Here is a 12,154-nt window from a genome sequence, read left to right as displayed (position 1 = left end):
CCCATTACAAGCGGTAAATTTTATTATGGGATAACAGCACATAAAGCACATCTAAAATCGATGTGTCCAATGCACTTTTAATAAAGGTAATATTAAAGGTACAGTTTCTAAGTACAATATAACAACATTCATATTAGAATGAAAAGTATTTAAAAGACAACATTAAATTTCTTATTTTTCTTTACAGCTGTATTTACAAAATGAATCAAAATACTTATTTTCATATTTAAGAATCAGACAAGGAGCAAAACTAAGTTTGTGAATAGACTACCTGCTAAAGAGACTTCAAAAGAGCTGGATAAAAAGTTACATGATCATCTGTCCCCATTTTAACATCAGTAGCAAACGTGTGACTTAGAAATGTGTGAAAACCACACACTAGTTTCAGCTTTCCCATAACTTGCACTGCTTTTGCATGGAAAAAGAATGCACCCCTGCTCCACCCACCCTTCATGTTAAGTTACCCCAACCATTGAGCGCACATTGAACACAGAACATTAAAAGAAATCCAGATGTATTGTATGCCTCTTTTACAAACCCATACAACTACTTGATATACAATGCATTAGTAAATCTCAGTGAAATAAAAAAAAGTTGATATAAAACAAGCACAAAGTGAAGAAATGTGGGTTGCCTGTAAGTTTTGCCTGATTAAAAAAAGGTGAACTTTTCTGGAGCATTGTCTGCGAGCATTTATTTCACCATTCAAGATCAACATGAAACAAACTCCCCAGTTAGGTTTTCAAAAAACGAGGTGAGGGATGACATGTACTCTCTAAACGGACCATCTATACACTGAAACCCTTTAACATAGCGCATCAACCCATGTGAAAATGATTAACATCACATAAAGAAAGAATCTGAAAAAGCATGTGAGTTGAGAATTTCTCCTCGTACAAAATACATTGTCACTTCATTAAACGTCTGGAAAACCACAAAAAAAGACAATCAAAACTATGTATGCATCTTGTTACACCGAGAGGCACTCAGTGTGATACGTTGTGTATTATTGCAAGCATATTCTCACTGATATTTGCTACAGAGTGGAGAGAAAAGGTCAACTTTGTCCTCAAATGGCAATTATTTCATGTAAATTTGTAACACTTTAAGTGGTGCAAGAGGTTTACACTACTGGTCTGAATAAACCAGTCTTAGGATAGTCTAAAATGGGGAATAACAAAAGCATACCGACGCTGTTTATTAAAATCCAAGCACCACTTCCCTGCATCAGGTGAAGAACTATGCAGACACAAGAGAGGTAAATATTTAGTATCTTAAAACCTGACAAACTATAGCCTCAGTGAGTGGTTTTTACAATCAGACAAAGAAAAAAAAAACAATATACTGCTGTTTCAGTTTGAATATTATAATTTTTCCACAAACCAGAAGAGCAACCTTAAATAGCTTGTTAATTAGCAGATACTAGCTTCGCTATAAGTCAGAAGGAAATAAGTGCCTTACCCCAAGACGAGCACACTGATACAGGTACTGGCAGGGTACTTTTTTACCGCTATCATTTTCATTATCTTTATTATTTATTGAGTCCTAATATCAATAATACATTAATATGCTATGAAATGAATGGACTAATAGGGCGGCCAGGCTTAGGAATCAATACTTTGTTCACAAATTAACTTACCTAGCACCACACATCATGGCAACACAAGATAAATGTCAGCACACCCTATTGCTATCAAACTAATCCTGAAAGAGGGAGGCAAACTAGAAACAGAGCTATCGCACAATATGGTGTCATTGAAAAACAGATAAATAGTTTCACTGGGTAGGCCTTTAGTAGCAGTATTTTCCTCTTACCTATACAGACAGAAATTACAAAGCTACCTTTATACATGTGATCAATAATAACATTAAATATTGTGAATAAACAGCCGAGGATGAGGGAGAGAGAAAGAGTGAGAAAATAAGATATACAGCATACAGGCCATGTCAAGTTCTTAGTTCTCCACCTGGGAACGGAACTGGTCAAATATACAGATGAAACATAAAAACATCCACAAAATCAACACAAAATGAACCAAAATGTGATAAATAAGAGGTGTATTTACATGCAGATGTTCAAAGACTATTATGCACAAAAGGATTAAAAATAATGCACAGACATATATTATTGCTTGACATTCGATTATGGCTAAAAGTTGCTTTCCATTTTTTTTTTTTTACTATACTCTTAAACATATTTTTAATCATAAATCCTTATCAACTGTGCTTTGGAAAATGAGTTCTGTTCAAATGTGACGAGTGACTCATAATTCTGGGTAACACATCGACACTCCAGCACAACGTTAAGCGTGACATAACGCTGATCTTCACAATTTACGGCCGAGAAGACTCATTTTCACAATTTACACTCCAGAATTCATTTAAATTCTTTCCAGCTCAGGCCGTGGCCGCGCTGTCTCGACCGACAGCGAATGTGTTTTCTCTGTGAAGCTGCTCAATGTTGCCTCACAGCATTCGGCAGACTCTGAATTGTTGAAGGCATTATGTCACGCTTTTGAAACCTACACCTATCATGGATGGATCAAGCTGAGCATTTTCAAAACCTTATATTCTTAAAAAAAGTCCAAAATAAAATCCTCGTCCATATAACCCTGTTCCTTTGTAATTATTAAAGCCTTGTCTGGGGTTTATTTTATTCACACACTGTGAGAACAAACACACACACACACACACACACACTCATACACACTCATACACACACTATTGCTTTTTACACACAGACAACAGAGCAGAGACAGAAGGACCAGCACATTTTACTGTATACTATACACTGATTGAATAGCACACTTAGCATCAATCCCTTGCTAAAATGGGATATCTCAATTGAGAATATACAGAAGGACATCACTTTACAGGCCTGTGTGAAGACGCAGGTAATGTTTGGACACAAGTAACCATGTATCCGATGACCATTTTCTGCTATCCTGCCAATATCGCAAACATACCAGTACATAAGATGAAAACAGAGTGATGGGGCTTGTTGTTTTAGACAGAGTAAACATCAGTTTCAGCTGGATGAGTAAAGTTAATTAAAATAGAGTGATGACTGCACTGTAGAGACCCGTAATTGTAACACAAGGCATATTGCTCGTTTTAAATATTGTAGAACACATTACATGCCACTTGAAGGAAAAACAAATGTTCACTTTATGAGAGAAGTATTGGTGGTAGACCTTCGCTGATAATATTTGAGAAAATACTGAATTATTTGATGTGACCACCAAGCGATATTACAATAGCTTATAATAACAGAATCATTTTCAAGAAATAAACTGATTTTTTTTTTGCAAATAAATAACAGGATATCAGCCAAACCTCCAGCTCTTAATTATTATCCGAACAGTAAGTGCTGTTCAGTGTGCTACGCCGCATCCTCTCATCAATCGAGTGCTTTGAAGAGATTTTTTAAAGACCTCATGGATTCAGATGAGAGCTATTTAAATGCTCTGCATCCATCCAGAGGAAAGCGAGCTGCTTCTTCGGTCTACCTGTTACCTCCCTGAGCGTTCACACCTCTTCCTCTCTCAATGCTCTCGCTGGATTGTCTAGCAGTGTTCCAGACGGGTTTCTTTTGCTGGGAGACTGAGGTTTACTAGTCGTAGAGGGCTTGTGCATATCCAAATAACATTGGATCAAAACAGAGATTATTACTTAGGTACAGCATATCTACTACAACCCAAACACAACAGATTTAGTATTGCATAAGAATATTTGGTTTCTCTAACAAAGAGGGTTATCATTTTTAAAGACCCTGATGACACCGTTTTAAACCAAAACTGATTTTTTTTGTGTGTGACAGGAATATGCTGTGTGTTGATAAAACTGCAGCTTGAAAAAGTGATGGGGTTTGTTATTTTTGAGATGAGATTTTCTTGAACTTGACTGCAGGGGCGTAGTGGTTTTCTTAGTGGCTGGGGGCCCCTTAGAGACAATAATAATAATAATGTAAAATTGTGATAAATATTCAAATCTCAACCACTTCTCATGGAACATCCCTGACAAAAATACAAACTAAACCTAATGAATACAAACAAATGTCCTCTAAAAACAGAAAGCGCATAAGGAACTCTTCCCTGAGGGGTGACAGCACAAGGCATTAACACCTTGTACAAATTGCACGGCAGAGGAATGATAGTGTGCAAATAGAAAACAAAAGACAAACAACTGGATGCTATGTTACGGTTGGTGACAGATGTATCAACATGCTTTGTTGGGTTTCTAAAGGGATATCATTTTTTTTCTTTTTCTTTTTTCTCGCTCTTTTTTTTTAAAGATATTTCTAGAAGCCGCTACTGAGATTGCTGGAATGTCTTAGGAATCCATTCTACGTTATAGACGAGTAGACTGGAAAGCAGAAGCAACGACTACTGTTTGGCACATCCAGGGTTTTTTCTACCACTTTACTACCACACTGACAAGAAAGACACACTCAACAAAACAGAAGCACAACAACAAAGCATTCTGAAAATAGCACTTGTCCTACCATTTTTATGTTTCTCCCCTAATCATACAAACAACAGCTAGTCTAATTATTGCAGGAATATAGTTAAGTGCTACCTGACATCTTTTTCTCTCCCTTGTTCTCTTTCATGAGTTCATTAACCAAAACATGTTACAAAAATAGAAGCTTTACTACCAGACAAGGCTTTGAATATTCACTTTCCCTTCACTGTTTCTTCTGTGTCCTGTTGTGGCGTGGCTGAGGCTGAGGCTGCGGTGAGAAGGCAGATAAAGCAACTCGAAAAACAACAAAAAAACACTCCAAACATTTTGACAGAGGCTCATGAATGTGCTTCAAGGTTAGACCTTGTATGTTTGTCATTAGGCTGTCAGTTTGCCTGCCGTATCTTTACCTTCCACTAGATGGAACAATTGGATTACAGTCGATGTGTGTATGAGTCGATGTTTGGATCTCTCCAGTCCGACCGCACTGCCAGACTGAGATGTTTCCTTGTAGCCTTCTTTGTATAATACGTGCAATTTTTGAAAGGCAAATAAGAACCAAATATCATTAAAACAAAGAAAAAGTGTATGAGTGCCATTGTGTCACCATGCAATACCTCAGTTTCTTGTTTTTAAAAAAGGTTTAAACAAATGCAGGTCTGTTCATAACTAAAATAAAGAAGGATATTGTTACGCCACTACAAGGTTTGTTGGCTGTTTTTGTACGTGTCCTAAAAAGGATGATCAGAGCTATATTTTGAGAGGTTGCATGCAGGCTGAGGTAAAAGGTGCTCCTTTCACCCTGCCTTCTCATCCATGCCTCTTTGTTCTCCAACCAGCAGCCTCACGCTAACAGACAGCCCTCACACTTCCACACCAGAATCATCTGCAGCTCCCAGGACTAGCCTCTGTGACCATGGTTCAACTTGTATTTCTTGTGCACATGCAACACATCACTAGGTAAATATACAATTCTTAAATTAAAGAAAGGTGTAAATAAAAGTGCCTTATCAATTCAACAGTTAAGAATGGCCTAACTACTAATATCATACATGTTATTTAAAATAGATTCTATAAACATTACTTTTTTTCTGTATAGTAAGTACTTATGACCATATACCCTGTAGTACATTATAAAACAGGTGGAATGGACCCTTTTCATTGTGTTGGTGCCCCGTGCTTTCCAGGGCACCAGTCCAGAGAAGGATTAATAGCAGATGGCCTTACATGATTTCACTATGCAACAATGGTGGATGGAGTCTTTGACAGCTAAAATCATTGCGTTTTCATTAGAATTACCAGAATTCTATGCTTCTTTTTTCTTTTTTTTTAAACGATTGTCCATAGAGAGGTGCCGATTGCATCACCATGCCGACAGACCCTCCCTCAAAGTCGCCGTGAGTTTTCATTCCAAGTACTGCGTCCAAAATATATACGACTGAACACAAGAGAAAAAAGGGGCTGAACTTGACCAAAATGTGCGCATTTTAAGTTTGTTTCAGTTAGGGGGGTAAGGGATATGACTATTCATAGTTTTGAAGGGGAAATACTAAAACGTTTTGAGAATGCAATGTGAAAAATAATACTGATGCAGATTTATCTTCTAATTGAAGACGTCTTCAGCTTTTTTAATTCCAAAGACTTGGTAATAGTTTGTACTATTACAAGTCATATGAACAGGTAAATCATATTAAAGGCAATGCAATAAATACTGGTGAAAATGACTGAATAAAGTGAATTATGTTGGAAATGCGCAAAAGAGGGTCAAGTTCAACCAGACAGAAATTATTTGTCCCTATTTCCTCTTCAGGTCCCATGGGGTGTTGGGTCCCACAAGTCTTCCACAGAGAACTAAATTCAATAAAGTAAACCTTGAGAATCAACTCCCTAAGCCCTCCCCTCCAATGTAAAAGAAGAAGTTGAACAGCGTGCCATCTGTCCGCTCTGGTGTGTGCAGGGCACCAATAAAGTGTCTCAGATTCCTCCTCCACATTCCCCTACGGTGGGCACACTGGCACCTGGCAGGGCTGCTACCCGTCAACGGGCATGGACTGCTCAAAGTCTGATCCGAACAGCTCCTTGTATAAGGGAGGGAAGTGGGCACGCACAATGTCTGGGTATATTGCTTTGAAAGCGGTAAGCTTCTCTGTATGCCTACTGCACAGCGCTCGCAGTGTCGACACTTTGCATATCAACTGTGGAGAGAGAGGAGACAGGCTGTTTAGATTCACGGGGAGGCAAGGACATGGAGCAATGGTAGTGAAAAACATTCCTCCCTACAGTGTATTCCCTTTCACCAGGGGGGCAAACAGACTTGTAAATATTGAGACAAGCGCTCAGGCGCAAGGAAAACTTGTCATATTATGGAGCTGGTACAATTGATAAATGTACTCTTCTTTACTGATAAAAAGGCATTTCATGCAACATTAAGGTACTTCCTCTGTCTGTCTTAGTTTAATCTAACACACTAAAATGGTTGATGGCCTGTGGATAAAGATCCTAAACAGTGGGAGATTAAACTGCTACAAGTGTAGAACCTGCTGAGCAGACAGACACTTTCAGGAGTAATGGATGGAGTGTGTGCTGCAGCGCATTGTACCTTTGTAAGAATACCATCCTCTCTGTGGTTCTTCTGCAGGACATGCTGGAGGGCCAGTTGGATCTTCTGCTGGAGTTTCTCCACCTTCACTTTCTCCTGGAGCCAAGACCGGTCTGGAAAGTAAATTATAACAACTTTTAATTACTGTAAAAAACACACGTAGGCCCTTAAAAAGTCAACTTGGCTCAAAGTAGTGATGATGTGGCACTGATATATGGAACTAATTGACAGAGGAAACAGCAGGGCAACAGCGTGACTTGTCGTGCTGATTGTGCGTCTACTTATTTTTTTCTCTTTGCTCTGTGAGTGACACCTACCAGCAGACATCAACACGAAGGCGGAGAACAGGGCGATCTCATCCTCAGACAGGTGCATAGAACACAAGTTTTTCCCAAACTCGAAGACGGAGCTGATCAAATCGTCACAGCCTGCCACAGCAAAGGACACAGAGAGAGGGCTTAGGATGAGGAAGACCAAAGAACAACATTCACTCTTGATCTTTATTGGGAGAGAGGCACCCAGGGAGCGGAGAGGAAGGAGAAGGAATGAAAAAGAGCGGCATGCTGACAGCACATGGGAGCATCTTAAGCAGAACAGGCAATTTTTTACTGCGTTTTGCCTCCCAGACGAGTCACTTTTGGCAGTTGGGTGGTGTTATGCAAGCCAAAATGAGGTCACTATTGAGGCTTTTAGTTAAATCAATTATCGGGGATAGAGAGAGACAGCCGGATGCCACCGCAGCTCGGGAAGCCCATCACTCTGCCTCCCCTGCCGCAGACCCCTCTGTACAGAACACACAGGACACTGGGACTCTCGAAGCCGGGACACATACACATGCACACTCACACACAAGCAGAGAGGTAAAAGGAATGGAAACGTACACCAAGAAACAGAATTCAGCATTTTGACTACCACCGCGGGGACACATTTACATCTTTCTCCGTCAAAAGGCAGTCGAAAATGCGAGAAAATCCACCGTGAGAGTGAAACTAATGTCATGGCAGTCAAACACGATTGCTATTTGCTTTCACCCGAGATGTTTTATATCAAACTATCAATGTTGGTTTTGATAGCGCTCTCCCTAAAGACTCCCCGTCTGGCTTTATATATTCCACAGTTACAGGAGCTATATGCAGCCGAGCCGGCCTAACATCTCTCTTCACCATAAATAACCACTGCAGAGACAGAAATTGCAGGTGAGGCTAAGAAGCATGCTCAGGGTTGGCTTTCAGGCGCCCAGCATTGTGTTAAACAGCACAGCACACTCTAATTTGGGCTATTACACCAAGGGAAGGAGTGAGACACTGTAAGAAACACACACAGATGCACTGCAGAATACAAACACCCACATGCAAGCTCATTCAAACATGCACACATCCACCCACACACACATATACACCCACTCCACTTACCTAATGACTTGAACACATCAGGTCCGGCATACTTTCCATCAAAATAGACGGTGTTGTTTTGCGAGTCAAAGGCACGGCACATTCTGACAAACACAACTTCCAAAGAGCCTGTGGAGACAGACAGGAACAAGATGCTGAATCTGAGCGTTGTTTCTTTTTTTCCCCCCTAACAGTTACACATCAGTAAGGAGTGCAAAACACATGATTGTGCTTTGTGATATTCTTCAACAATATGAATGACAAAACCACTTTGAAATAAAGAAGCCTGCCGTCAAAGGAAGGAAAAGAAACACCTCTGCAGATGATAATATCACAGACTGAAGGCTACTCTTCCATAATAACCTGCCAGATAACAAATGTGCTTTATTCAGTAGTGACAGTGCTTATTCATTCAACCTTTATTTAGAAAAATAGGTAGAGAATTTATTCCATCCTGCAATTTTGTAGCACTCTGTGGGAGTGGATAAGAGGATCAAGAAAAATTTACCAGAAGCCATTACTGCCTCTAAGGGAGATGCTACTGTTTTAAAAGTCATGTCTGACAAGGGATCTCAGTCTTTATTTCAATAATCATATTGGCTGTGCTAATGTAAATAATACTCAGGGAAAGACCCGGGAGATATATTTGATTGCTGCATGCGCTTTGTGTTTGTATCTGTGTGTTCGAGTGTCTATATGTACGCATACATAGGTGACAGAGTGCAGAGAGCCATAGCTTTATTTAATATTCCCTTAGTATGTGTTTATGAGAGCAGTTTGAATAAGCAGGCATCAATCGATGTGTGAAAAAAGGGGAGGGGAATGTCAGCCGTCATGATAGGCATTATCTGAACTTAGAAACACATTGCTTATCTAATGCTGTGTCCATCGCTGCTACATGTAATGAACAGCAGAAAATACAGAGCGACAGAGACAAAAAGAGGAAACCGGCAGGGTGGGGTCTCCTCCCTGGGACACTGTCTGTGCGTGTGAGGAAGAGGGCTTTGTGCAGTCAGGTCAGCTACGCCCTTGTGACAATGCCAGAGGGGGGTGGTGGGTGAGTTTGACGGGAGCAGGCCATGTTGACAGGCTGTCATACCTGCTTTCAGCAGCACTATCTGATCGTTCTGACACAGCTCCATGAAGCCGTCGATGCGCTTGGCGAACTCCACCACATACTGAATGGCCTCCGTTATTTTGATAGCACACAGCTGCCACATGACTTCCCGGGGCTAAGAACACAAAGGACAAAGAATAGGTTATCTTAAAACAATGGAGTTGATGACTGTAACTGCTGTGGAGACCAGCACAGGCCCAGTTGTGGTCAAAGTACCTTGCTCTGGTAGCTCTCCACCTCCTCCTGCAGGAAGGCCTGCCAGGTCATCTGCTGCAGCTCCTCCCTCAGGTACTGACATGTCTCCATGTGGGACTTGGAGATGTTCTGTGCCAGGTGCTCTGCAACAAAACCGCCGTCAGAAACACACAAGATTACAGTTGAGATCTGAATGTTTCTCACAAGGCTACGTATGTGAAAGGGAAGACCTCACTGCTGGAATGTGCCACAGGAAAAGAAGATTTATTTACTGAGCGTTCAAAAAGGAGGAGAGGCGGATACGCGTGGGCTTTTTTTTGACTGGGAAAAGGCTTGTTGACATTTCCTTTTACTGCCTACAGGAAGCTCATAACTTAAGGTTGAGGCAAAGCCAATTTAGCTATGACACAAATGCACGGAGAGGAGGAGGGGCGCCACGTTACTCACTGAAACAAAGGTCACATTTTCTCGGAGAGAAATATTGAGTATAAGAATTTAAATGGTTTTGAAAACACATCTGTTAAAAGGAGTTCCTAGGCACAGGGGAGCCTAAAAAAATGATTTCCCCAGACGCCTGCCCTGCTGGATCCTGATTGGCCCTAATTAATGGAAACTAATTACAAAAAAGAGGCTCTTTTAATGAGTGTTGGAGATGAGTCTCCAACCTCCTGCTATTTTAAGCAACCTTTGTGTCGTTTGCCCCACGGTTGAGTTGTTCTCCCCCCCTCCTCCATTTTGCTTTTTCTCCTTTCGTATCCCCCCTGTCTCTTTCCTGCTTCTTACCTAGTTCAGCCATAGACACTGTAGGGGAGGTTTCTCCGTTGGTGAAGGAGCAGTAGGGGAAGAAGCCAGAGCCGGGGGCAAAGTCGCAGATGGGCTCCGGTTTGATGCCGTTGATGTCCAGGCCTGACTGGTCAGGAGACGGCTGGATGTCCAGGTAGAAGCTGCTGACGGCAGAGTCTGGTTTGCTGCCATCAGGAGTGTGACCATCCATGTAGCCGCTGAGGTCGTCATGGAGCTCTGTGAGGCCATTGGCTGAGAGGCCATAGCTAGGTGTGAGTGGCTCCGCCTCTCCTGGCTGTTGTTGGTGTTCACGCTGCGCCTGCGCCAGCCGGTGCTTCTGCACCTCAGCGTACAGGCTGTCCCGCTGCTTCTTCGACATGCGGCCAAACTTCACCGCTGTGAAAGGACAATACAAAATAAAAATGTGTCAGACTCAAGGGAAACATCACAAACAATAAACAACAAACCTAATACATTCATAAAATCGAATGAAAGAACAGGTTAAATGACTGCATGTCTCTTCAAGAAATGTGAAATTTGTTTTAAACTTGATTTTAGAGTGTTAATTTAATAGTTGATTTTTAATATTTACTCTCTGATAAGTAAACTAATATTACCAGTGGGTTACCAACACAAGTAGACTTATCAAATTATCTGTCACATTGGCAAAATGCTATGTAATTGAACCAAAAACAAATACTTGCTTGGACAAAATTAGTTGTTTGGCCAAGGAAAATATTAAATTAGGGATTTCTGGGCATATTAATTCCCTATTTGCTATTCAAATGTGTATATCATTCAGAGAGTTGTGCCTCCCATGACACAGTGACACAACACTAGTCTATCTGAAGTCATATGTTACTATGACAGCAGGATATGCCTGCTTTGAGCATCATACTCCCCTATACTGATCTACAGTACAGTATAAGAGGGATATGCACTTTTAAGAAATAACACTGATACAAAATAAACAAATTCCCATACTTCGGGAGGGATCAGTAGTGACATATATTATTACTAAAGTAAAGAGGCACAAGTGGGAAGTGACTAACAGCTTACCAGCCACTCAAACATAAAACCGGATAAGTTGCTGCCTCCTGTTTCAAGGCTTCCAGACTACACATTGGGACTGAGAAAACTCTTTGGCCAGCGTTTTGGCCTGGCAGGATGTCAGCCGATCCTAGTATTTGTGTGTGTGTGTGTGTGTGTGTGTGTGTGTGTGTGTTTGTCTAGGCTCAGTGGAAGGTGAATTGAGCCACAAGGAAGAGAGTGCAGGCAGATGGGCTCTTGTGTGTTGAGTGAAGGCAAGAGTCACCTTCGCTGTCCTGAGTTTGTGTACGTGTGTGTAAGTGTGTTTGGCTATGCAAAGGCACTCATAAGTGCTAATCTACGTCTGTGTTCATTCTCATTTATGAATAGTTATGCTTGAGTGGGTAACTGAATTTAAGTAGTGTGCATAAAGAAAGGCCAGCCTCTGTGCATGTATGTTCAAGTTTTCTAATTTCCGTGTGAATTCCTGTGTGTGTTTTACTAAAAGAGAAAATATTAGAGAGGCTTTGTTCTGACAAATTTACCTCAGCTCAGCCCAGTCTGGACTGGCCCAGC

General features: G+C 41.0%; 1 protein-coding gene across 3 annotated transcripts in view; it reads right to left on the bottom strand.

The window, feature by feature from the left end:
• The window catches only part of roraa (RAR-related orphan receptor A, paralog a), a 174,664-nt gene continuing 162,510 nt past the window's right edge, over positions 1–12,154 (bottom strand). For all 3 annotated transcript variants that reach the window (XM_010779000.1, XM_010779002.1, XM_010779001.1), the window contains 7 exons: positions 10,550–10,945; positions 9,788–9,909; positions 9,554–9,686; positions 8,476–8,583; positions 7,381–7,491; positions 7,064–7,176; positions 1–6,659 (listed from right to left, as the gene is read on the bottom strand). In XM_010779000.1, coding sequence (XP_010777302.1) covers positions 6,495–6,659; positions 7,064–7,176; positions 7,381–7,491; positions 8,476–8,583; positions 9,554–9,686; positions 9,788–9,909; positions 10,550–10,945 — 1,148 coding nt within the window. In that variant the 3' untranslated portion in view covers positions 1–6,494. The remainder of the gene's footprint in view (positions 6,660–7,063; positions 7,177–7,380; positions 7,492–8,475; positions 8,584–9,553; positions 9,687–9,787; positions 9,910–10,549; positions 10,946–12,154) is intronic.

The sequence above is a fragment of the Notothenia coriiceps genome, unplaced genomic scaffold (genome assembly GCF_000735185.1).
Source record: "Notothenia coriiceps isolate Sejong01 unplaced genomic scaffold, NC01 NC01_scaffold00019759, whole genome shotgun sequence".
NCBI classification, from domain to species: Eukaryota; Metazoa; Chordata; class Actinopteri; order Perciformes; family Nototheniidae; genus Notothenia; species Notothenia coriiceps.
Note: the sequence above shows the minus strand (reverse complement) of the source record. Positions and strands in the feature narration are given on the sequence as shown.